Here is a 27,192-nt window from a genome sequence, read left to right on the forward strand (position 1 = left end):
TGTTTTGTGTTTGTGTGTTGTAGTCTTAGAGAGCTTCATGGCCACCAGTCAGCTTGTGGAAGAGCTCCTCATTGAGCGTGTCACTCTTCTCACGACTGCGTGTTGACATAAAAATGTAGCCTCCAATGAACTCGTGAACAATTTTGCAGTCGGCAGTCACGCAGCTAAAAGCAATGTTGACATTGCCTTCAAACTCAATGGCCATCTGGAGGGGTTGCAGACACAGAAAGGAAAGAAAGAGCAGGCAGGATATTATTACAAGATAAAAGTTAAAATTTCAGTTAAACTGCACACAGTGTCAAAATGTTACTGTTATATTAGGAGTTTAAAAGTTCAAATCTTCTCGATGATAATCATGACTCTGCTTTTACTGTCAATTGAACTGTCAGCATGGTTTAATACATTTTTGGTGTGTAACTAAAATTATGTTTGATTTCCAAACTCTTCTGTCAAATTCACCTGTTTTACCTTGTGTGATATTATCACAAATAGCAAAGTGACAAAGATCTTGTATATTCCATGAGCACTAGAAAGTGAAGGAGTCTGACCTGGCGTATGTCCCAGTTGACATTCCACTGCTTCATGTTGTTGTAGCGCCAAGTCTTTACCACATCACCCACCCCCAGGTCAATCCGGATCAGGCGGTTGGGGGCGATGCCCAGTACCTCATCTTTTCGGCTACCCTTGAACCTGTTAGACAAAAACATCTTTCAACTGTCTTTGTTTCAAAATTTTGCTAAGACAAGCCTTTAACCCTTCACAACTTTGTGTAAATTTGCTGACTGGTATGTTTGCTGGGTCATATTCAGATATCACTTTTATATTTTCACCCTTATTAACAATTTACAGTTCTTTTCCTCCAGAAGAAGGGACAGCATGTTTCCAAAACCAGTACTATATTAGTGATTCATCTGCAGAATTGTGTCTAGCAGATAGTGACTGTGGCTGGTGACTAGTACAGCTAACTAGCATTCAATAAATTCTGAAAAGCTTTAAACTGAAAGTTAAAAATTGACCTGACGACGATATATGAGAGGCCAAAGTCAGGCAGAGCCTGCCAGATCTGCAGGAAACGCATCACTGCATCTGTCAGTGAGAGCTGAGCCACATTCTGGTATGCATCCAGGATCCGAGGGGTCAGCTGGAGGAGCAAAACCAGGGTTAACAGGTTAGATGTAATTACCTTTTTGCTGATCTGAGCACAAACTGGAATAAGTCACAAAAATGTTCACTACTCCTTTCAAGAACAATCATTATGTTTGACCATTGCCAAATGCCATACACATTATATAGGACCAATAAGTGAGAGAGTTTTGTGATCCATTGGTCTTATACTCTGCTGTAGCTGGGTCCCGAAAAGATCACGACATGATAATGTAAAAGTCTGTGTACAAATTTCCTGTACCTGCTTGGCTTTGTACTTCTTATGGTAACGTGGCGATACCAGACTGTGGGTATTGATGCTTTCATCATCAGGTACGTTACCATGGGAACCAGAGTTGGACTTTTGCATAGCCAGGAAGGAGCGGATGCTCTGTATCTCACTCTGGAAACTGCTGTCTGCGAGTGTCTTGCCTTTGGAGGCCAGACGGCATCCAGCCATCCATTGAGCATACTGCTGCTCCTGGAGGGCGAGAGACAAAGACACAGTCTGGAGAGTGAGCGACTCGCCAGAGAGGTGAGACAGTGAGGCAATGATACAGGTTTTGAAAGAGAGGGATGAGGAGAAATGTGAGTGTGTGGGGCCTCACATTTTCACAGCGCAGATAGACCTCATTCATGCCCTCAGGCGCTGGTATCAGGAGTCTGATAAGGAACTTCTGTGCGGCCAAGTTAACGTCTGGAGCCACCTCACATCCTGTGCAGAACGGGTAACAAAGCAGCAGTCAGTACTGGATGTTACACAGATGTGAATGAACAGGCTGCTAAACTATGACTACCTCTTCATCTGCCATTAACTCATAAATACTTGTTCTGTTGATAACTGCGGACATTATCCCCAGAAGTAGCTGACCTGCATGGAAACAATATAATAATGAAAAATACAGTAATATATTCAGTACCTTTCAGGTTTATTTGCTGTATGGGCTCTCCAATGCTCTCTTCTTTGCTCTTAAAATAAGAGATGGAGGTGTCCTGGAACTTGAACCAGTACTGCTTGTATCCCTTCAGTGTCAGCCTCTTTGGCCTGAAACATAGGGTGAGTTTCACCAAAACCGTTCAGTCCAGTTTTCTAGATGTAAATATTTTTCTCTTTCTTTGGTGTTAATGGATTCAAACTCATAATGGGGAGACAAACAGTGGTTACAGGGGGTATCAAGTTTTAAAAGACAGCATTTCATATGTACCTGAATATCTTCAGATAGTCATTGAGCTCAGGTGCAGTCATGATGTCCTGGATGAAAGACAGATTTTTTTTTTTAAGTGGATAAATGAATTCCCTTTTCTCCACCTTGTTTCACTGAATAACAACAACATAAAATTCTTGTTTAGATTATTATTTTGTTTGTTACAATCTATATTAGAGTGTACAGTACATTTCCAACAAAACAGTTCTAACTGATGTAGATGTATAACTTAAGTTACTAATCTTGGACCTAGTGATAGCAAAATAAATGATGCAGATGAGATTTTAACACAAATGAGTAAATGTCTTTATAAGGCCTTGTGTATTGCAACATTTCACATAATCTCTTATGACTGGGACCAAGTTGTTTAACATATTAGAGACTCAAGAAATAAAACCACTGAGACAAGCCTAAAAGTATCCAACTTGTAATGACAGACAAGTGCATCCAGTATGTCTGACCAGCATCTCGGACGCAGAGCTGCTCTCTCCCTCCATCTTGACCTCCAGGCACTGCAGGGCTGACTCCAGGTCGTCCATGGCTGCACTAGAGCTCTGCATCTGAGGCTCCGACTGAGACACCTTACTGATGTGGTACTACATCAATTTGAATGTAAGAGAGAAGAAGGAATGTTTAAGGAGAGAATAACTCAAATTGTGTGTCATTGCTATCTGTTTCCCCTTGCAACCCTCTAAAAGATAAGTGGATATAGGCAATGGATGAATGAATGTATTACCTGATCTAGAGCATTTCACTGTAACTGTAATTTAAGACTATTTTCAAGTCCATGACATTTCATGAGGGAACTGTCCACTTCCTATAGAGTGGTTTATGTTTCCGTTCCAGATTGCACATCTGTTTCCCATTCAACAATGGTGTTTTCTACCTGGAGCGCGCCAAACAGCATCATCTCCTCCTCGGTGCAATCGATATCCTCCAGCAGGATGGCCCAGCGAGCTTGCTCATACAGCTGGGTCAGACGCACAACATCGTACTGCAGGGTCAGAAAAGGAAGGGAATAAGAAGGTGGAGGTTAAAGAAAGGGATGTACTGCTAAATGGAAAAATACTCGTGTCTATAATAACAACATGAACACACACACACACACACACACCTTGGGTTCTATGTCATAGAAGGCAAAGTATTTGAAGCGAAGCCAGAGGCGGTCATTTTCTTGGATGCCCTGCTGCATAAGACACCGGGATGAATCCAGCCACCTGAGAGGAAAGAAGAATAGAGATATGTTTATGAGTTTATATATAACATCTATGCACATGTGGTACACATTTTAAAATGTTTTACTGGGGTTTCAAACATTTTTATACAATTGAAAAGTCCAGTCTTCCCAATTTCCCTCGAAGAACTGACTAGTTCATACACTCACAAGCAGAGGAATCTACCACAATTTGACATAGTAACCTAAATAAATCCCTAACTAAGACCATAAAAAACAGTGATACATACAATATGTTCATATGGAGATTCTGTGTATTAAAGAGTATTCAAGTTCAAATCGTTTTCAATTCCTGTTAAATGGGTAATAACTTAAACTAACTTGTACAGGCCTATATGGTGCACCAGCACAGTATGTGTGTAGGCATACCTGCCATTGATGTGAGCCTTGTCCACCACACTGGCTGGGCGGTACTGTTTGGCTATGACCTCTGGGGCGGGGGGAGGCTGTGTGACTGATAGCATCTTGTAGATGGCCTCCATCTGAGGTGAGTCAGCGAAGTGAGCGGGCATGCCGTTGTACAGACTGGGCCGGGACACTGCAAAGGAAGTGAGCGTAGGAGGGTTACAGTCAAATACTCCAAGGAGTCATCTTTAACTGTAAATGACCTCTCTAATATATATGGCTCAATTACTGATTTAAAATGCTCAGTAACTTAAACTCCATGATATCTGGATCAATAGCAGGTAGATTACATTGACATCTCACACCTCATCATCCCAAATACCCAAAGCAGGATTTTCAGTGGTTATTGTTACCACATATAATTCCCCTGATTTGATATGACTATAGTGTACTACACTATAATGGCTGCAAAGCCATTACTGTATAATATTTTCCATACTGATGACACAGTAGTAAAGGGAGGATTACATTAGTGGAAAGTCCAAAGACAAAGCTGTAAAAATTGAACTTTTGGCAAATGAACTGGTGAAGCTGGCAGCAGTTAATCTACTGCTAGCATTTTTGATCTTGGTAGATTTGAAGGATTTTAAATGTTGTGCATCTACCACATGGAAAGCTTTAAATATTTTTGAGAAGAGTCACCACATATAATGCGTGTACAGGTCAGGAGAGTGAATGAAGTGTGATGAGTGTACCCGAGGAGAGGGGCACCTCTGTCAGGTCGTAGATCTCCTCAGCAGAATTCTTATCTTTCTTCTTCTTTTTCTCCTCCACGGGCCGAAGGAGGGAGAGCTCCTCAGGGTGACGAATGTCTGTGGAGGTGGCAGAGAGGAAATAGAGGCATAATCACTCAGCTAAACTGACTATGTGTCAGCGATAATATGTACAAATAAATATGTACAGAGGAGACAGTGAAACAGTATCTTTAGACATTTGTGAACTGATGATATTTTGGGTAAGTGCATTGTTTTCATGAACTGATTTGCAAAACCTTCACCTTGCATCAGACCCTGTGGCGCAACGGTAGCGCGTCTGACTCCAGATCAGAAGGCTGCGTGTTCAAATCACGTCAGGGTCAGTGTTCCGGCTTATTGATAAGGATCATTCTTGGTTATGTGTCAATGACACTGTGGTTCTTATAGAGAGCTCTTTCTTTACTGTACAATGTTTTGGAAAGCATTTGATCTCAGCTGATACAATAGTAGTGTGTCTGACTCCACATCAGAAGGTTGTGTATTCAGATCATGTCAGTGTGTTTGCTTCTTATGAAAACACCTCTGTCACTGTGTTTAACTCATCTGTGGATTATACAGTATAAAATCTGCAAGTACTGCTGTTCATTGAACTAGTTGCTGTTATCAGACAACTGATGTGATACAAATACACATCCATCTAATTCAAAGCAAGACACACTATTATCATGCTCCAGTTTTGTGTTTTTGCTCTCAAACAGCTTCTGAACTATTGTGCTCCAATTATAGCACTTTACAGTTTCAAACTGGCATTACATTTCAGTAGAGATTGAAGCAGCCCTCATTCACTCTCCAGTTCCACCCCTAGGGGTTTTAATGTTGTACTGATGAGAAACTAAAAAATGTCTTTGTCCCACTTTTTGGCTGCCATTATGAAGCAAACTTTGTGGTATAACTGTGGCATGTCAAACTCCAGAGCAGAAGGAAGGCTGTGTATCGAATCATGTCAGGATCAAAGTGTTTCCTTCTTGTTTTTGCCTTGTGTCAGTTTTTAGTTTGGCTGGTGATTCATTAACTCAAACGTCCTATAGCAGAGTCAGTGGTGCAACGAAAGCAACTGATTCCAAATCAGACGGCTGTGTCTTCAAATCACATGAAGGTTTATATATTTACTGCATGATGCTGTAATGGTAATGTTGACTAAACTGTTACATTCTCTTTGCAAAAAGTAACAGTTTAAGCTTAAAACACTGTCTGCTTACTAAACAGATACTTAATTAAAGGATTCACTAAACAAACCCAGTGCTTCCATTTACTGTATCTCAGTGGGAATTTTTCACATATCAGAGAGGCACATGCAGTAATCACAGAAGGGCACAGTCTTCATAATGCTATACTGCTAGTAATGGGCTTTTTGTTAAAGTGAAAACCATGCAATACACAATATATAAATCCACAGTGAACAATAACATGATGCAGTGACTCACTTGGCAAAAGAAGCAATAGTTTTCTGTTATTAAATAGCATGTTATGCACTTATATTTTACTCTGGTCTCCATAAGTGTATGCAGTCAAGTGTCCTTTGTATTCACAAGAGATTTACTGCAACAGAGGTTTATCCCTGTGGTCTGTTCCTCCTCCTCACTGCGTGCTGCATTGTAACTTTGATACAAATCACAGCTTAATCTGTATCTCTGCTCCTTTTTTAAGATGCTTTTCCACTGACATATTTCATTATTTCCTCCTACTCCTGTTGCTTTTCAAAACCTCCCTAGTCTGCTGTTTCCTCCTGAGGCTTTCTGGTGAGGATTTGAGATCAAGAAATGCCAGAATTAGATTAAATGAAAGCATGAAACAGATGGTTAGGGTCTTGTTTTCTGGCGATGGTGTGTGCATGTGTATGTGGTTACAGCCAATTAGGTTGTAACATATTAATGAGACACTTTTACACATTTCGAAGAATAATTAGGCTGTGAACAGTTATTACAGTCTGAGTACTTGCAATCAGCACAGAGACTGATAAGGAGAGGTGACGAAGGGAGCCGTTACTGTGAATGGAAAACTCTGTTTACCCACTGTTAGGTTGGAAACGTAGTGTTCATGTGTCATTTTTTTTCCCCAATAAAATACAATTACAAGTAACAGTTTACTGAAAGTATGTCTTGTGTTGTTTAGGTTTTTTGCAGTTTTGGTGTCTTAAGAAGGAGGGAGGCAAAAAGGAAGAAGGAAAGAAAAGACAGAGACTTACTGAGCATTCTGCAGATACCTATCACCGTGTGGAAGACAGGGCTGGAGAAGCAGGCTCGGAGCCTCAGGGTAATGCCGTTGGGCAGACCCAGCCTCAGGGGCTTGTGTTGGGGCATGAATAACAGCCGGGCATCAGCATGGATGCCATATTTCTCCAAACTCCAGGCTGTTCGCATCAGCCACTGCTGCTTCTGCTCCCACCACAGTGCATGGTCTGACCAATCACGCTTCATCTCTGCACAGGACAGACACAAAACAGTTGTCATAAGAAACTGAGACTGAGTTATACTTGATATTAGTTAAAATATCTGGAAGCTGGAGATCTCATGTATGCACAGTTGATTGTTGTTTACTTCAAACGCTGTAAAAACTATGGCTGTTCAGATCCTTTGGGGCAACATTTTGGGGCAACATTTAAATATCAGTGTCTTGCTTTTTGTAATGAAGAAACCCAGTGCAGCGACATGTTTTACTGCTGTTTTTAATCACTTCTGAACAACAATGCAGGACTATGGCACAGATAAATGAGATAATCCAGGACTGACAGATTAACAGACATTAACAGTGAGTAGAGGCAATTCACTGTTGGTTTTAGTCTCTATATAGGGACTGTCAAAATAGAAAATGACCCGCCTTGTCCTTTAACATTCATTAGTCTCAAGCACTGATATGTCAGGTCTAAAACACTAATCATTTAAAATCCCCAGTGAAGTCTGAACATCTTCTGACACTTAAAAGGTTAAATATTATTCTGTATGTTATTAAGTTTACAATCAGAAAATGTCACCTCCTCCCACCAGTTGGTGGAAGGTGTGTGAAAGAATGGGGAGGTGTGGGACTCTGTGGCGCAACGGTAGCGTGTCTGACTCCAGATCAGAAGGGTGCGTGTTCAAATCACGTCAGAGTCAAGCTTCACTTTATTAACTGGAGTTTGTCTTGGAATTGTATATTATACACATTTAGGTTATTAAGGAGAGGAGATTTTCTTACCTCAGAAGATTTGACCAGCAGTTAAACTGCTAGTGAGAGGTAGCAATAACCAATGTTTAATATGCTTGTGAAATCCACTGTCACATCATTTTGGCTTCTCTTGTAGCTATGAAAGCCATGAACAGTTTAAAATCATCTAATAGGGCTTACTTCACCTCTCTGAATAAATGTTTAATTAAAGAAAGATCACGATTAGGTGCCGTTTGTTTGTCCTGAACATTTCAAGATCAGAATTCAGTGTAATTACCAACCCATTGCCCTCATTGTGAATTCCAAGATTAATGAATATTCAAATATATACCAACATATCTGCATTTGTTCATCCTCTCTGAAAACAGAAAAGTATCTAGGCTGAAGTTTTTTTTATCAAAGTGATATCTGCATGATCCACCTGTCTTTCATTATGCCCTCTCTACAAGTATGTATTATTTTATTATGATTTTTTTGTGTGTTTATTGAAATAAGAAAAAAAACTGCACTGAAATCAAAGCAAGTGCCAGGGGACAGGAGTTGATGGAAATACATAAATCATATTGTATTTCACCAGTTCACATTGTAATAAAGTGAGATGGGTACTAATGTTGTGTCAGAAATCTCACTGAATTTCTAGACATATTCTTGCAACCATATTATAAACTGTTTTCTAAACAATGTATGTGAATTATTGTATGTCTAAGGCATATACAGAAACTATTTTTAGTCTGTGCATTGTGATGAAAGAAAAGACAAACAAAGGCAGACAGACAGCGACCTACGTGTCTTCTCCACTAGCTTGAGGATGACCCCTCCAACATGGAGGTCAGACATCACGCTGAGGGTGACAGGTGGGGCATCAGACCCCAGGTCCTCCACTGTGACTGACAGGTCCCAGGCTGCCATACTGGGAGAAAGAGAGGTAGAGAAACAACAAAAAATGCAGGAGACAAGTCTGACTGTGATGTGCAGACAGTAGACAGAGCAAAGAAGAAGAAAGCAGGACGGAAAACATGGAGAGAACGACAGAATGAAATACATGATTTAGGAACATTGTCCAACTGTGGCTGCTTGGGAAATGCTCTTTAAATTATTTATTATGTGGGACAAATGTATTTTTTGTGTTTTTATTTAGCTCTATTAATCATGTCAGCAAAGTTATTCTTTGTTTTTCCACCACATTCATTAAAGTGCTAACACCATCTCTTCAGGTCTGCCTTGAAAAATGTTCAGACCTATCATGATACCAAATTGAGTGTTTTAGCAATTACTATTTTAGACACTTAGAAATGTCACAAGTGAGAAATTATGCATTTTTATGTGAAGAAACTATTAAAATGCCCGAATAAAACCTTTTTGCATCTCTATATAACAAAATCATAATATTACATAAATTTTGATTATTTCAGACCTGTTACATTGTAATGTTTTCTGTATTATTTCATATCAGTACATAAAAATGTCATGCATTTATAATTCATTTTCAATTAAAAAAACTGCAGTGAAAAGTTGTTACATGGTAAACTCTAAAACATGTAAAACTTTAACCATTCACAGTAATAAATGAAACAAAGAGATGATATACGACCTACCAAATCAAACTTTAGCCAATCATCCATGAGGAAAGAAAAGTCTTTAACTCATGATTCAGTATCACATGATACTGAGTAACACACACATACTGGATGAGTGACTGAATTTATTCTGACATGTCCAGCTTGAGGAGAACTTCCTGTTTATGACTATAACTATCAGAGTGGACGCATACTTCCGCTTTCTGATCCACCCGAGGTGAGACGTTCATCCAATGCCAGTACAGTCACTTACTGCAGGTGCAGGAAAGTGTAAGTGTAAAGTTTACAAAATAATATTACAAATTAAAGTATGGGTTTTTGCCCCATCTATTTGTATTTTCAGACTAATATCACAGACAACGGCATGATAATGAATAAATGGCCTGCTTGCATCGCTCCTCACCTCTTTAGGGGGCCAAAACTGTTGTTACGTAATCTGTATGTTTCTTAAACGTAAATTGTGCTCTGTGACTAGTTCACTTCCTACAGTATATGTTTTAAAATGATGTGACATAATAAATAACCCCAGATCTGAACTTTATTACAGAAGCCCCACACATACATACTCTGTCCTAGCACTTTCTCTTTGTCCTTAAGCTTTGACTCATGCTGTCAAAAACACACCCACACACACTTTAAAAGACAATACCGTTATAATCCTCTGTCCTTTTGAGAAATAGAAGTGGGGGACTCCTGTGCCTATGTCAGATCTCTGAAGAAGCTTCCCAGGTTTTCTGTGAAAATTTTGTTCAGCACTTTAGCTTCTCTTGGGTTGGGCGGGTTGTGGTCTGTGTAGATGTCTGTGCTGTCACTTCTGTCAAGAAAGGCTTGTTCCTTTTTTGTCAGTTTCCGCCAGGCGGAAATGTGAAAAGGGCTCAGGTTTTGACTGACAGGCAGTGTGACTGATGCATATTAGGCAATGTGTGTGCGCATGTGTATGTGCATATGTGGGAGTTGGGATATGAGAAATTAAATGGAGAGACAGAGACACTTACTGTATCTCTCCTCTCTTTTCTTGAGAATGGCAAGCACTAGATCAGCAATGAGTAGTTTTTGGGTGTGGGTTATGGAAAACAAAATAAAACAAAACAAAATAAAACAAACAAAAAAAACATAAATTGATTAACTATAAGAGCCAAGATATATAGATAGAATACTTTATTAATTCCACAGGGAAATTCAATTGTTACAGCAGCCAAAACAACAAAGTATACCAGGATGAATATAATTAAAGCAAAGTTAATATCCAAGATAGAAAATAGGTTAAAAAAAACAACAAAAAAAATGTACTTAATAGGATAAAAGATAGTAAAAATTGAAATAAGAGACCTAATTGAGTATATAGTATACGCTATTCTATGATAAACTCTCCATTATTGTGGTCAGACATATGGATCATATGGAGAAAATCTAAATTAAGGTGCATAACTAGTTAACTGCATAACTGAATAATTTCATTCTAAAACCAACAGGTTTAATGACATATAATATTCTAATAATAATTTGATTTTTTTGAACAAAAATACATAAGGATAAGGATAATCACCTTTATTGGCCAAGTATGTTACACACAAGGAATTTGTTTCCGGGTTAGGTGACACAGTTCTTGAGCTTGTATTAAACTGCAGGTACCGACAGCAGTCATCCATTATAATCATGGAAGATAAAATACATAAGGATAAGGATAATCACCTTTATTGGCCAAGTATGTTACACACAAGGAATTTGTTTCCGGTACAGAACCGATGGCAGCCATTTGCAGCGCCACCTCAACCGATGGCTCTAACCATCGGGGGCAACGGGGGGTTCAGTGTCTTGCCCAAGGACACTTGGACATGTGGACGGCAGGCACCAAGCCCTGTCCATGGATCAAGTCCAGATTATCTTGATGCATCCCTGATTAATGAGTTCACTTGTTTCATTTGGGGTAAATAATTAAAATTAAGAGCTAAATTGAATTGCACTACAATCCTTTTATCTTGAGCCAGAGGGTTACTTCATACTTGGGGCCCAAGAATAATGTTGCCTTCAGAGAAACTTTTTTCTGAGCAACAGAGTCTGCTGATTGGGCAAAAGTATGAAGATGCATGAAAAGTACACTAACTTTTAATAAAATTATGTGCTTTATATGTGAATTCAAGTACATTTTTGGTCTGGTCTCGCAGTAATGTTATGAGCCGAGCCCGTATGTACAATTGGTGATTGTATTAAATTGTCTCATTTAAAAACGTCCGACTTGTTACAGAGCAAAAGGATCGTGTTTTAAAGTACTTTGTGGTTAGAAACAACGATTTCCAAAGATTCGAGCCCAAATCGTGCAACTTCTTGAAAGACTATTTCATGATAGTTTAGAAACTTGCTTGTGTGTCCTCATTTTGAAAATCTCACATTTCCAACGGCCCTGAAGGAGGCCTAAGCTTGTGGTCATTGGCTTCGGCTTTTCCATGTCATATGATTCGGGGTTTTCATTCGGTGTGCAATTGAAAATAGAGCAACACTGGTCGCACTATAGCACACTCTTTTCACTGGTAATAATGTTTAGTAGATAAATACCAGCACTGGACATGGAATTCACGTTTACTGACACATTTTATGGGTTTCTGTTTAGCGCCCTACACCTGACACCCCTTGAGAATGGTACACTCCGCACGTTAATCTCCAAAACAAAAATGGCACGAGAACTAACTGGTTGACGTTTACCATAAAGTGTTGTGTTCGTATCAAAACCGAAACTTAACCACGGTGTAGCTGATACAAAACTCTGTGTGAGGTTATAGGAATAGAAAAACGAACCGTTGTACCCCTCGGTGTCATTCAGGCATGGTAATGCAAATGTCAGCTCTATTTTCATACATCAGAGCCCTCCCGCGCACCACTGGCCCTCTGACCCGTGTCCGTGCTGGCTTCCAGGGAGCCGGTGTCAAGTTCAAACACATTTTAACCCCTGGAGGGCCCCAGCTGGGAGCGAAGCCAGCAATAAGTCTTTTCCGCGGCCATATTAACACTGCCTTCCGAGCTGAAAAGTTTTCAACAACGGCAGCAGTACTTTGGAAGTCCAGCCAAGGGAACGGTTTCTCCTCACTACGGGGGACCAGAGGCTGGCTGGGCAAGGTCGCCTGCGGTGCCGCTCTTGGAGTTAGCACAGTTGCTCTGATACAGGCTCTCCACACCGGGACCCTGACCGCCATGGCCCTCAAAGTTGACCTGAACTCCGCTGAGGGAGACTGGAAGGAGACCAGGGGTGAGACTGTTCAACCAAACCCGAGAAGACTTTAATTTTCTGCACTTAGCAATGTATAGCTGCAGAGTGCAGTGCTGTCACGTGACCAAACACCTGTCCAGCTGTCAGTCACAAGCTGATAGATGTAGTCTACCTGAAAAAGTAAAATTAGTTATTATAGCTATTTTATCTTATGTAAAATCAAAGTGAAGTTAGAACACAAGATATTTATACACTGTAACCTATATGATGAATGCATTGTAAGTCAGTAAAGAAGTGATATAAATACATTTGGGCTGCAAGTATTGCAGTTACTTATTTAGGCTTTAAAATCTCCAATTATTCATAATGTCAGGCACAAGCTACCAGAACCCAAAGTGATATCTTAAAACTAGATTTTAGTTAACTCACAGATTGAAAAACAATAATTTTTGAGAATAATGCAAAATGATTAAAACTGTGCAAAGTATTGAGTCTGAGAAGCTGTCTAGCAATTTTTTACGCAATAAATGAGTCATGCAGTATATCAGAAATCATAATCAAGCGACTAAAAGATTTACCGACTTAACACCTGTGCCCTAAACTACAGTACTGTGCATTCTGTGATATTATATAGAAGCTCATGAATGTTTCACTTAGTGTTTTTCTTTCTTCATAAGGTAAATCAGTACTGATTCAAACTGAAAATTGAGTGCAAAAATTGCATATAGAGTGTAAAGTATTGTAATGATACTATAATCTTACACTATAGTTTACAGATTTTTGTACAAATGTTGCTGTTCTTTAGGTATTGATGTTATTTGTTCTTTAGGTGTTGATGTTATTTGGCCTATTCTTTGTTTCTTTAGCCTGATATGCCATTAACTGTACCATTTCTTTGTTCTTTAACTTAGTAAATATTTAACAAAATACCTATGTTATTTCTAGCTAACACCTTGTTTACTGTCAGGTGTCTTTCTTCATTGTGTCTTGCAGAGGTCTTGCTGTCTCTGTCTGTGAAGGACAGGCGTCAGTACTACAGGACTTCTAACTCTGTGCCACTGGACGACATCCCAGTGTGGACTCCCACTGCAGGTCAGAGACATCAGTCAGTCTTCGAACCTTCTTGGATGCAAGGACAGGAATACTTTTACTAGCCATGTTTGGCTACGTTGTGTCAAATGATTTAGAAAATTGCACAATAAGCGCACTTCCAAGTTAAAAATAAACTTGTGTACAAAATATATTTTACATATATTTGTGATGCACCTAAACCAACACAAAAGCTTCTATAGATATAATTTTTCCTCAAACAAACTGCTTCCAGCAGTCTTTATATTGTGCTCTCTTTCTCTATTAAATGTGTACATCATTTTTCCAGTATTACAGGGTACATGGAAGGCACATTGTATCACTGTTAGTTTGTCCAATAGCTTATTGACTTAGCATACATTGGGTTATTAGGTCCAACTAGCTAATACCAATTCAGTCGTCTACAACAGACATTATGCAGAGATGTACTTTCTCTTTTCTAGCCTAGTCTTGTTGATATAAATGACAAAATAATAGAAATGCCTGTCAAGATAGATGGAGTACTTTATTAATCCCCAAGTAAGTAAATTGAGTTGTTACAGTAGCAATGAGAACAAGAACAACAACAAGGTATGCTGAGATTAATATATATTAGCCTACATACATATAAGTTCAGTTATTTACAGGAAGTAGAAAGTAGTAGAAATAGTAGCAAATAAGAAAAAATGTGTAAAAATAAAGTAAATAGTTTGTTCACTCTACTGGTATCACTGCCCCAGCAGCAAAGAATATTGCACTGGCAACAAAGACAGGTCAAAGATTTGCAACATCTTGCTGCACACATTAAAGGATATGAGCTTCCTCCAAAGCAATTAAATGTGCCAAAGCATGGTAGAGCATTCATATGGAAGCTCAGTATACAAGTTAAGTGATGGTCACCCGTTATATGGCCCTAGAGAGGGGGGTGACAGGCCACGCTGTAATAAATCTTCAGAGCCCAACAATAAACAGCACCATTTTTCAATCCTAGACTACCCTTAAAACAAAGCATCCCTGAACCCTATCCTCATCCAAGCAAAGAGCAGATATGTGGCTTGAAACACAGGATCTGAATTGCATTTGCTCAGGTTAAGTAGTGGCTGGCCCAACTGGCTTGGTAGGCAAAGTAGAGTCTGCTCTGTCCCTTCCTGTAGACAGACTTTGTTTTTTAACATTTCCTGTCCAGTCTGTTGTTGAGGTGGACTTCAAGGTGTCTGTAGCTCTCTTCCACCACCTCTCTAAGAATAGAAATGTTTTATGAGCTGGTCCTGTTCCTCCTAAAGTCCAAGACTACCTTCTTGGTCTTGGTCACCTTCAGTAGCTGGTGATTGTTTCCACACAAGGCCACAAAGTAGTCCATCTGGCCTGCAACTCTGTGTATTACACACCGTTTAGTTTTATACTGGAAGCAATGGTGAAATATTGTGATACTTTAATATCTGTAGTCAGGATAACAAAATACTGCTGGTGAACAGACATTTTTTTGAAATTTAGCAGAACATCAGAGATAAATAAATTAATTGGGGTTTAGTGTGTGGCCATTTCCTCAAGAAAACCTTGAACAAAGATTGCAAGTTATGTAGGTTCATATCCATTCGAAATGGATGTCCAGAGTAAACCAGTGTGCATGCAGTGTGTAGTCTTTTCACTGTTGAATACAACAGAATACAGCAGCAATGCACAAAACGTCAGATACCATAATATTGCAGTACAAAGAGCTGTGATGGCAACAATTTTAAATGTTAGTTTAGTTAAATTTGGCCATTACGTGTCATCTTTAATGTTGCAGATCATTAAACTAACAACTGTTGAATGGTTTATTAGTCATAAAATGTGCACACTTCCTTTTTTTTTTTAAATCTAACCTTAAATCTTCAGATAACACTAATGTAAGAATTTTACTGTTAGGTCTTAATATTAAGTATAGGAACAAACCACCAACCTCCTTCTTATGTAAGTTTACCAGGTAAATAGAACCCGTCCTGACATTGGTTGCACTGTGTCTCATTATCAGGTGGTTCTGAGCCAGTTCGCTACCAGAGGAATGAAAAGCTGGACCAAAAGATTTCTCTCTACAGCGGCGACATCACCAAGTTGGAGATAGATGCTATTGTTAATGCAGGTATGTTTGTGTAAATAATTTTTTTTTTTTTTTAGTTGGATCAGTGAGTAGGTTTGTTATCCAACATGGACGCTAAACATCGATTTTCATACTAAAATAAAATGAAAAACAATTTTATTTCATTTTTTAAAATCCATTTGAATCAGAAGAAATATATTCAGCAGGGAAAAAGACGTGACCAAGAACAGTTTGAAGAAGAAGGTCAACCAGTTGGAAATATGAGAAAGAATTATGGATTTAAAAGCTTGGTGCTAAACTGAGCGCAGCCTCCAGTGTGATTGTGCATAAATTTAGCACAAGCCACCTGTGAGGGAGGTTTGAGCTGTGATTATGGGTATGATGTTTTCTCAGTGTGTAGGAGGGACAGCTACAGGCCTTCATGGTTGCTAACATACTGTGAAGTTTTCTTTAAACTGCTGCACATACAGTACAAAAGAGAAGAAGTACAGAACGGTTGAGAATCAGAAGGATAGCTGACTCGCTCCCTGCAAACTTCAAAAGATGGCAAAGCAGCACAAAAACAGAGCTAGCATTTGTGTGAAGTCTCAGTACTGAAAAAAAATATCAACAGGTTGCTTTTAGATGGCACAGTGTAGAATAACCAGAGTTAAATGGATGTGGATTTTAAAGGTTGATACAAACTCTGTAGATGAAATCAGTGATTTTGTGAATGCAGGAATTAGTATCAGTGAACACAGATATTCATTTGACATACTGTACATTGGTGCATGTCAACGCAAAAAGCTTGTTAAGGGTCTCCCCAAACAGTTTTTGATTTCTTTTTTTTTCCTGTTGTATGTGGTATCCTCCAGCCATTTGTTCTGGCTCTTGTTATCACAACTGATGAAACCTATGATTTGTTGCATTAACTAGCTCATGTTGCAAGTAACATATTTTCACATTTAATCTTTTGATAATTTTTTCAACTAGCCAGTTTATTGTTACAATCTGCTATTGTAGTCTAAATTTAGAAAAAAAAAATTCAATTTATGAGAAGAAAAAGTAATATCTTTAAATGTCTTCCTTTTTCCAAAAGCCAAAGATATTCAGTTGTCAATAATCTAAAACAGAAAGACGGCAAGTCACCAGACTTTAGAGACGATGGAGCCCATGAGTATTTGCCATTTTTGCTTGATTAAACAACTGTAACTGTAGTTCAATTATCAAAAATGTTGCAGATTAATTTTCTGTCAGATGATTAAGTGAATTTGTCACTTTAATTATTTCAGCCCTATGTGGCTCCCTTTACCTTTTTTATTAATATATTTTACTGTTGAGCAAACTCCTGTTGTAATAAAATAAAATAAAAGAATTGAGACCATCTATTTCAGTAAAAGCAAAAAATATCAAGAATAGTTACAAAGAGAACCTGTTTATAAATCCTGAGGTATTATCATTTTGGGCTTTCCATAGACAAACCAGTGCAATACTCAGCAGTTGAATAGTACATTATACCAGAACTTTTTTTTTTTAACCAGTGACAAGTCGATGCCAGCTTCGCTAGAATGGAAAGGCTTTTGCAGTGTTAGCCTACCACTTTGATACAAGAAGTCATAATCTTTATACAGATAGTCCTTTTTTTAAACTAACTTTATTACAGAGCGATATTTTAATCACATTACTGTTCCGGTCAGTTGCTGTTTTCCTGAGTTTTTCTATCAACCATTAGGTGGAGCCAGAAGCCAGTTCATTCACTAAAGACGTTTTCCCACAAGGCTGTTTGGGCATTTGGGGGAAATTAAATCGGTGTCTTGGCACAGACGGTGTATCAGGGGAGAGTAAAGCCGGCCAGCACATCTAAATGATGCTTGATGATGAGGCCTGAACAGAAATGATGATTTTCATTGGCAGCTGACTGTCAGCAGGTGTACGCTGTGCCAGTATCTAGTGAATATGTTGACTCTCATTTATGGCATTAGAACTTAGATGTTTGTGCTTGTAAGCACTGATGCAGGCATCTGCCTACAAATGTTCAGGTAGTTGTGTGTGTGTATATATACAGTAAGTAATTGTCATTGGTCTCAGTGTGGCTTTAGAGGCGACTGATTTAGGCTGCCAGTTTTACAAGAGCTTTTGCAGAGTGGCAAGATGCAAAGTTGCACTGAATTAACAAGAGCAAAGAGCTAGTAAAGTGTCATTTAGCAGAGGGGATGAAGGAAGGTGTGAGAGAGAGAGTAAAAACACAAACATGCCAGAGGAAACATGACTGAGAGACGGAGCGTGAGAGCGAGTCAGCACACTGACTGACAAAAAGTGACAGGAGAGTCTGGAGGAGTGAAAAGAAGAAGATAAAAGAGAGGCAGGGAGAGGACGCAGGCTAGTATTTAAATCTTGGACTGCATCGCCATGGCAACAAGCAGGTATAGGGTACCCACAGAGGAGTTTTGGGCAGCAGAGTCCAATCATCCTTTTTCTCTGTGATTGATTGTCTGGCAAGAATTGTTTCTTTTTGGTCTTTCTGTTGAGTAAGCAACTGACCTTTTCACTTGATGATTAACTGATTGACTAAGATGATTTGAGTGATGCCAGTCTTAGAGACATTAATATAAAAGAGAGCAGAAAAGATTAGGGGGCAAGAGAACAATTATAAAACAGGCAGTTAGTTAAGCTCATTTAGAAATGAGAAACCTTATTCTTCTGTTGCCAATCTAACAGCAAAACTCTGGCATTACTGAGCCGCCAGACCGGCACATGTGATTTTTGACATGTGGAGAGGAGTGTTTTGGCTTTTTCCTGGCTGCTCTGAATGGCCTTGAAGCATCATTTAGCCCCTAAAGCAGAAAACATTCAGCTGAAGCCAACTGCAGCCAATTATATGCTATACTGGCAGATTGGTTGGTAGGTAGGTTGGGGGCTGGGGGCGGGGCTCCCTGGCCTAGCTAGTGTTAAGCAATTGACTGCAGACTCAGGAAAGCACGTGCATATAGTGACATGCACACATTTGTAAGGGAGGATACATTCAAGTACAGATACTAAAGCACTAGAGTCCTGTGAATTAACAGAAGGGTGCTATGTTATGTGCTGCTCCTCCACGTCTCTTCCTCCCTTCTTTCTCTCCTGCTCTCCTTCCCCAATCAGCACTCATTGATCAGGTAAGCAGGGTGTTGCAGTGATCCTGGGCGGGCAGTGTTTGTCGTTTGTGTCACTTTCAATAAAGATTGGATTTACAGTAACTCTCAACTCCTCCTCCTCTCCTCCTCCTCCTCACCACCCTCCTCCCCACTCCCTCTTCCCACACTTTTACAGCCCCCAGCTCCTATCCACTCCTATAAAACACTACAAACATAAAAACCCACAAGCACTTAAGAGCTGTCCTGGTGAGAGGAGGACAAGGGGAGGGGGAGACATCCTCCTCTTTACACCTCTCAATCACTCCGTCCGGAGAAGGAGAGAGAGATGGAGGGGAGGATATATTGTCTCTGATGGGCTAGCTGATTAAGATGGATTGCACAATGAAATGTCGTTGGAGTGATGAGTTTTTTGGAGCGCGTGTATGTGTGTGTGGATACGACTTCTCGCCAACTAACTTTGTATTAAAACCTTTTTTTCCCAAATTGATTAAATGTAAATTTGCTTAGCTCTACTGAGCTGCATTTTCATTCACAAAAGTTTTATTTCTCATTTCTATTCCAGCACTTACTTTTAGCCATTGTAGTGTTTATTGTGTTTAACATTAAATGCCATTTATTTTAGCCCACCTTTCTCTCTATATAGAACTGAAATATAATTGAAAAAGATTTAAAAACTGAACTGATAGGGTCTCCTGGTATTTTTGTCTAATTTTTTTTTTTTTTCCAGTGGAGCTAACTCTGTGTGTGAGAGTAAATGCAGCTGCACAGTTGGCTGATAAATCTTTCAGACTAGACTATAAAAAACTGTCCCTAAAATTAAGCCGTGCACCGCCAAGTGATAAAGAATATTCTGGTTCTATCTTAGTCTTTAGAGCCGAACCACTTGTCATCATCACAATTTCTGCTTGCGGAGAGACCATAGGTGTGTATATGTGTGTGTGTTTATACAGCCCTACATGTGTATCCAACCTGTTTTCATTCCCAGAACGTCAAACAGTGACATTTTGTCTCTTACAGATGCCAAATTTACTTGACAGTGTGTCACTATTTGATGCCCTGGGAATAAGAACAGGCTGTTGCACCTTTGCATACGAGTTTAGATGCATTAACAAGATTACATATATGTACAGTATATGTACACTTGTGCAGAGCTGCACCTGCCGCACACATAAATCTGGCTCTAAGAATGTGTGTGTGCGCGCGGTACAGTGTCTGGCAGGGTGGTGCATGAGTGGTGTATGTATGTGTGTGTTTTGAGCACAGGTGTCCCATTGTGCAAGTGTGTATGCATGAGATAGGGTCTCCCAGGTTTTCCTCTGCAGGTCAGAGATAAAGCCTTTGGTTGGTGCTGGAAACCCACTCACCCTGGCAATAGCTGAGAGATACAAGATTAGAGCCAATAGTTTTCCTGGCCTGCAGGTGACAGACAGAATGAGAGGCAGAGAGGGAGTGTCTGTAGATTATACTGTAACTTCCTCATGGATAAGAAACCTGGAAAGAGATTATGGATTGGCAGACTGAGACAGTAAAATGACAGACAGGGTGGGGAGGAACAGTCAGCGGTGAAAGGCTTCACGTCTCACTTGCAAAATCCACTAAATATGTCCTGTTATCGTCAGCATGGCATCATTGTGATGTAGGTCTATAAAAAGGAACATGGTGGCTCAGAAGGACAAGCTTTTTTTCCAGAGATGCGTGGAAATTGCAAGCATAAACAAGCTGGTTATGACTAATGACTAGACTTGAACAACTGTGCAGTATTCACAGAATCAACTGAAGATGCTGACCAAAGCCTCGTCAGAAATAACAGTTTGCTTATGTGGTCAGTGAAAAAGTCACAAATAGTATAAACCAGTCATGTAAAGAATGTTTCAGTATTATGTATTAAGAGGGGAAGCACATTTTTATCACATTCCCTACCACATACTGGCCCAAATATGGGACAACTCGGATCATAAAATTTGCAAATCCTCATATTGGAGAAGTGGAACAAGCAAAGAACTGGCAATTGTGCTTGAAAAATGACTTAGTTATCAAATAGTTGCCAATTAAATTATTTCAGAGCTGCGAGGATTAGTTGATGAGCCTATTAATATAAAAATCTGCAATTGTTTTGATAATTGTTTAATTGTTTCAGTCATTTTTCAAGCAAAAATGTCAGCTGGTTTCAGCTTTTTGAATAGGAGGATTTACTCATTTTCCTAGTTATATATGATGACATTAAGATATTTTGAACGATGTTTTGACATCACTATTATTTTACACAAGGCAAGTTTATTTATATAGCACATCTTCATACACACAGGCAATTCTACGTGCTTAAAACAATGCACACAAACAGGTAAAACATTAAAATGTATATGTAGTTAAAACATTAGAATGCAAATGAGATTAAAACATTAAAAACAAAAGTTACATGACAACACAAAGTACTTCTATGATAGCAGTGGATTCCCACTGTTCTTCACAAGACTAACCTCTGAGTACTTAACTCCAGAGCCAGGCAGTATTTTGTTACAGAATTTTGAAACACCGGTGCCTTTACAGTCAGTTAAACAGTCCCATTTATTTTTTAGCTGTGAGAAACAATTTTAATGTTTCATAGATTAAATGATTATTTCGGAAATCGGCAGAGGAATCGATAAAACTCATCAGTTACAGCAAGGACGTAGTTTTGCATATGGACTGTGGGGACATGTTCCTGCCAATATCTGAGCAAACCCGTGCACATTATCTTTGGAGTGAAGTCATATTGGATCATTACGATGTGCCTGACCTACTGAAAGGGAGGAGATGATGATCTAAAGCTCACGTTATGTACAAATGTCATATTTGCTCCCAGACACGGAGGAGGCGACAGCTGTAGGTCAGTGTGCTGACAACGATATGTTACAGTGGTTGATTTCGGAACGTTGAAAAGATATTCACAGATTCGAAGTTTCCTGATCGATAGCGAAATATTGCTAAAATACAATCAAGGCCTCTTTTCTTTTGTAGTAATGTAGACGACAATGTCCTGTGCTCCAGAGTCCAGACAAATAACATTGGTCTCAGTGTGCAGCGGCTGTGAGACGAGTGCAAAGGGACCGTCGTCAGCAGCACTGAAAAGAGATAGGCCTTCTACAAAAATATTCAATAACTTTACTCTTACCCAGTGTAGTGTTACAAAAATGACTTCACCCATCAATGGCCGTCTGCTGGTTGTACTACAACCATTAGGAAAAATGTGTTTTTTCATAATTTGGGGGAAACTTCACTCATATACTGTAGTGTCACCAAAATGACTTGACACATTAATGGCCATCTGCTGATTTACTACAATACTTAGTTTGGGAAAAAATATAAAATATGCTTTTGTATGGGTGAAATTTTATTGGGAAAAATATGCAGTAGCTTCACTGTTAGACAGTAATGTCACCAAAATCACTCATCGTTATGGATAGGGTAGAAACAGCTGCATCTTCAGTGTTTCAGGTGAGGCTCTAATTCCTGGGTGTGGGCTAAAGGGGTAGGTTGGGATGGAGGGATATTTTGTCCCTACCAGTGTTGAGACTAAACCTACGCCTTTGAGTTGCGGCTGTTTTCTTCATGATGTTGAGGTGGTTTCTATTGCACACTGTGGGAAAGCTTGCAGATAGACTGATTGGAAATGGTTTTACTTTGAAAAATATGTAAATCATCATGACATGATCACATCATTACAACAGAGATACAGTATCAAGGATGTATGGGGCAGTCATCAGTAACTGAACATCTGTGTTTTTTGAACTTGGATGCTTTATTCAGGTGCAATATAAATTCAACCCAGCATTTTTTTTTTTTTATTGATTCTAGAGAAATCTGTGGTTGGTGATGGCCGACAGCTGTAGTGGGAAAGGTAGTGGGGTCTGGGGATATAAAGGATGAAGGGACTCAGATGTCGGGAAGCCATGGATGAGTGGACTCAGGCAGCAGGTCATTGACTAGAACAGCTGGAGGAGAAAGGTGAGAGGGATGTGCTCAGTGATCTTGTTTAGTGATTTTAAGAGGATAAAATAGGTGAACTCTTGGCTCTGCAGGTAGATCACCTTACAAGAGCATTACTCTACAGTGGCACAGTGTTACACTCCTTCTCCAAGGCTTCACTGATTCTTAGCTGGCTTTGTCAATGGGCTTAGTGCCGTGCGTAGCGCCAAAATCAGCCTGGCAGACATCCCTGCTTTCACTACGCTGCTTGAGCGCTTATGGGAGATTGTCAGGCCTGACTTGTTTTAAATTGTATCAGAGAAACAAAAATTATTTCCCAGATTTCACCTGCACTGCATTTTCCTCTTTGGACTGCAGTAATAGGGGACCTACGGAGGGAATCTTCGCATGCTTAACCACTTTATAAGGGATTTTCCAGCATCAGGCCAAGGATTAAGAGACTTTTTTCACAGATCTGCTTTGAATACCACAGTATCTACTCTGAGGAGGTGATGGAAAGCCCAGAACAGAGAGTGCGCACGCTGCCTGAGGTCCCTTAGGCCCCACAGTGTGTGCTCTCTATCTCTCTCTGTACTGCAGTTACCATACATCTACCCTAGAGCTCTTGTCAGCTCCTCTTAGGATAGGCTCATATTACAAGATGCAAAATGTCATACCAAGTTTGCTATTGCAGACAAATATGTGTGTGATCTAAGAAAGCCTCCAAACAGATACTCTGAAATTGACCCGAGTGTGTTTATGCGTGTGTGTTTTATTGCTTAAAGGGTGCTTAAATTAAAATAAGATAAAATTAAAATCTTCTTCCTCTCAGCTGACCTTTCTACTTTTGTAAAAAAAATAAATTGGCTAAAGATGGATTGTTTACTCAAAATGTAAAATCAGTTTTTATGCTGCTATTATGAAGCAGAAAAGATTGTAGATCCCTCATGAGCTGCACTGGTTCTCCCTGCCATAGCAACTGTACTTCCTGAGCTCTAGTTCCTATAGCAGTATCCCCACTGCACTGACTTTATGTTTTGTGAAGCAGCGCTAATGGACACCTTCTAACAATATGCCTGTCAAGTGTCCGTACCCGCAAGCACTCACAGAGGCGAGCTGGCGCTGCTGCTGCCGCTTCAGTTTCAGAGTGAATATGATGTACTATCAAAACTTTGCTCTGCCATGACCACCTCCACTCCAGCAGCTCCAAAACCAGGGCAAACTCACTGTGGCGTGCATCGAGCAGACTGTGACAAATGGAGACGTTAACCTGTTTTGTATTTTCAGTAGAAAGAGGATTTATCTTTCAGAAGCTAATTAAAGAACACACAGAGAAAATCTGTCTGAGGAAATTTGATCATTATGGATTTTAATTAGTGAGGCCTGCTTTAAACAGGGTAGTGATAAGCAGGGCCGAACACGAGGCCATATAGATGTGGTGGTGTACCACAAAGAATACTGTTTACACCAATGCCTAAAGAGTATTATTTATGGCGCCGTGTGCATTTTGCTGTATTACGTTTTTCTTTTGTGTGTGTGGAAAGGAACAGTTATTTTAGTATTAGACTGTTCTCAAATTGACATTGTTTTCAGTATCCTGTAGTAGGGCTGCAGTATTACTGGTTTATTATTGTTGATTCATTCATTTTTAGCCAGCATTTAAAAGTTTTTTTCAGAGGAAGCAGAATTGAACTGCTTTATGACCATTAAAGCAACTCCAACTGTCGAATACATGTATTGGAGTAAAAAAAAAAAAAAAAAGTACAATATTTGTTTTTGACATTAATGGCGCAGTGTGCATTTTGCTGTATTACGTTTTTCTTTTGTGTGTGTGGAAAGGAACAGTGGAGTAAAAGTAGAAAGCACCATGAAATGAAAATGCCCAAGTACTTACATACAGTACTTAAGTAGTTAAAGCACACAAACAAAACATGAGTCAGACAAGCTCCAAAAAAGGCAGGGAGATGACCATAACAAGCAGGCAGGTGGATCACAGGATGGCTGGGCACGTAGGTAACAGCCCAATAAATTCCCTTATGACCTTAAATAGAGTGAACTGATTAGGGCAATGAAGGGTAGGTAAATATCAGGTAGCTGAGGAACGATGGGAAACGTGAGGAAACGCCAGAGTCTAATAAGAGGAAAACGGGCAATGGGCAAACTAATGAAACGTATTAGGAACTGCTAAACTGCTAAACACCATGACAGATGTCCGATTGTTTTATCCAAACAGCAGTTCAAAACCCAATGATATTCAGTTTACTTGTCAAAGACATGCAGAAAGCCTTCACATTTCAAAGCCTGGCATTTGTGCTTGACAAATTACATACATGATTGATTAATTTTTCAGATTTAATTTTGGTTGACTGAATAATAATTCAGAGTCAGTTAATTGATTACTTGTCTATATACCTGTATATGTCACAAATTTGGTGGAATCCAACATTTTGAAGCTTGTAAATACTTTAGGATAGATTTAAGAGTTCGATTTGATTCACAGCCACACACAGAAGAGACAAACGCATGTGAGGACCTTTAAGTTACTGGATTAAATGTATAAATGACCACAGCCTCATCACAAATGTCCTTTAGTATGTGTGTTTCTTCTGAAAGTAAAGACAGGACTATATATTATAAAAGTTTCGTTATTAACTTGACACTAAATTAAATTTGAATCTTAAATGTTATTAGAGTAGCTTGTCACAGAGGAGACATGCTGTCTACATTCACTACGGTCCCTGTGTGGTGGTAATAATGCTTCTGGAGAGAGCTCGTATTCAAGCTATAGTAATTTCTCTCAATGTTTTTTTAGAGGGTTTTAAGTAAATCCTCTGAATGATTTAAAAAAATATATGAAATGAATAGGAAATTACTCTGAGAGTGGCTCATTTTTGATGATAAAGGAAATGAAAAGCTGTAGTCGTGTTTCATATCTTTAGGGCTTTAGTTGATGTGAGCCCTACCACTTCAGATTTAAAAGTAGCTTGTCAACTGTTTCTGTGACTGACACTTTGTTTTATGTCCCGCTGTAGATTTCTGCTAGTTTTTGCAGTTTTGCCCACACGCATGCTGCTGACCCTCAGCTTTTCCTAGCTTGAATCTTGACTCTTGTATCTAATAGTTTTCATCACAGCACTGAAGTCACGATGTTATGTCCTGTCTGTCCTCTTGTATTTGTGTTTTTGCCATGGCTGAAGTTTAGGGGCTGCAGTGACGCTGTGAATTGGCTGCAGCATGAATTCAGGCAGTTCTGCTGCTGTGCTCTAGTTTTTCTGGTCCAGATCTGCCTGAGTTAATTACTGTACAACTGTCAGAAAGACCACTTTACTGGTCATTTGGGTAGAAACAGTAATGTTTAGTTTTTTTTTTTTTTTTTTTTTGCACACAATATATTCAATCATGTTGTATATACATTCAGTTTACAAAAACTTGTGCGGGAGAGATAAGAAGCTAAAAGCTTATAAAAAAAAACCCCTCTCCTAAATCTCATTAAAACAAAGACCAAACAATTTAATTGCTCTAAATAGAAAACAACTTCAATAATGATATAACAACAACCTTCATCGCACATATACACATACATAAACAACAAAAAACAAGAAGAACCCCATACACATCCATCGCAGTTTATCCAACAATCAACATTTTAATTTGTAAAGTGAGTAAGTACCAAGGCTTGCTTATGATGTTTCTTAAAGTTAACTAAAGAAGATGAACACTGAGCAATATGTCAATACGAATTCCACAGGTTAGGTCGTCTGCAGAAATTTAACGTGATTAGTAAAACAATGCAATATGACGATATATGAATGAATATATGAATTAGTTTGGAAAAAAAAGTTTAAGAAGACCTGGGTATTGATAAATGCTCTAACAAAGTTTTGTAAACAAACATACAAATCTGTAATTTATTTATATTCAAACTTAAGTTTAAATCACAAAAAAGCAGAGCTAATGAGCTGTGGCAATGAGAAGAGGTGGCTAATCAGACCAAATGTTTTTTGTACTGTAAACTATTTCCTTATGTAGGATATGTACTTGCCCATGCAGAGCTTTGTGACTGATTTGTTATGTGTGAAATTTTCCTAATAATGCCAAGAGATCTCATTGTTTTCTTACTTACAAAATCAATACGGTTCCTTCTGTATACTGGAAATTTTGAGCTTTCAAGGCTGAGTGCCCCGAGTTTCAACAAGATGCTTCAAAGTCCAGTTTGTGTCTCAATTTGAGTGTGAAGACGGGAGAAAAGCTTCTCTACTGGTCCCCAGAGTTTTGTCCTCTCCCTTCCCCTTTCTCACTGTTTTCCATTTAGCCGTCTTTG

General features: G+C 39.2%; 2 protein-coding genes and 2 non-coding genes across 6 annotated transcripts in view; 3 read left to right on the plus strand and 1 right to left on the minus strand.

Moving 5' to 3' along the window:
• Positions 1 to 4: 4 nt before the first annotated feature.
• On the minus strand, positions 5 to 10,279 carry fermt3b (FERM domain containing kindlin 3b). Its single transcript, XM_020592476.1, has 15 exons — positions 10,113 to 10,279; positions 8,672 to 8,848; positions 6,928 to 7,161; positions 4,683 to 4,799; positions 3,952 to 4,120; positions 3,463 to 3,565; positions 3,235 to 3,342; positions 2,810 to 2,944; positions 2,349 to 2,395; positions 2,064 to 2,188; positions 1,752 to 1,858; positions 1,406 to 1,624; positions 1,017 to 1,141; positions 549 to 690; positions 5 to 205 (listed from the first exon to the last, which is right to left on the minus strand). The coding sequence occupies exons 2-15, from the start codon at positions 8,793 to 8,795 to the stop codon at positions 26 to 28; spliced, it is 1,935 nt and encodes a 644-aa protein (XP_020448132.1). The 5' UTR covers positions 8,796 to 8,848; positions 10,113 to 10,279; the 3' UTR covers positions 5 to 25.
• trnaw-cca (transfer RNA tryptophan (anticodon CCA)) lies at positions 4,994 to 5,065 on the plus strand. Its single transcript has one exon. It is a non-coding gene; the product is annotated as a tRNA-Trp (tRNA).
• On the plus strand, positions 7,763 to 7,834 carry trnaw-cca (transfer RNA tryptophan (anticodon CCA)). Its single transcript has one exon. It is a non-coding gene; the product is annotated as a tRNA-Trp (tRNA).
• A 1,670-nt stretch (positions 10,280 to 11,949) lies between the features above and the next one.
• The window catches only part of macrod1 (mono-ADP ribosylhydrolase 1), a 110,958-nt gene continuing 95,715 nt past the window's right edge, over positions 11,950 to 27,192 (plus strand). For 2 of the 3 annotated variants that reach the window (XM_020591307.1, XM_020591322.1), the window contains exons 1-3: positions 11,951 to 12,704; positions 13,659 to 13,757; positions 15,748 to 15,855. In XM_020591307.1, the coding sequence (XP_020446963.1) occupies positions 12,284 to 12,704; positions 13,659 to 13,757; positions 15,748 to 15,855 (628 nt within the window). In that variant the 5' untranslated portion in view covers positions 11,951 to 12,283. Of the gene's footprint in view, positions 12,705 to 13,658; positions 13,758 to 15,747; positions 15,856 to 27,192 lie in introns of all 3 variants that reach the window. The other variant, XM_020591315.1, reaches the window with a different exon arrangement.

This window comes from Monopterus albus, unplaced genomic scaffold (assembly GCF_001952655.1).
Source record: "Monopterus albus unplaced genomic scaffold, M_albus_1.0 scaffold2.1, whole genome shotgun sequence".
In the NCBI taxonomy this organism is placed as follows: Eukaryota; Metazoa; Chordata; class Actinopteri; order Synbranchiformes; family Synbranchidae; genus Monopterus; species Monopterus albus.

Excerpts from the sequence above, each read along its gene's own strand:
- fermt3b (XM_020592476.1), bottom strand. The coding sequence starts at position 8,795 with ATGGCAGCCTGGGACCTGTCAGTCACAGTGGAGGACCTGGGGTCTGAT. Across the intron at positions 7,162-8,671 it reads CAAGCTAGTGGAGAAGACAC|AGATGAAGCGTGATTGGTCA; the intron begins GTAGGTCGCTGT and ends TGTCCTGTGCAG. Across the intron at positions 3,566-3,951 it reads AAGGCTCACATCAATGGCAG|GTGGCTGGATTCATCCCGGT; the intron begins GTATGCCTACAC and ends CTTTCCTCTCAG.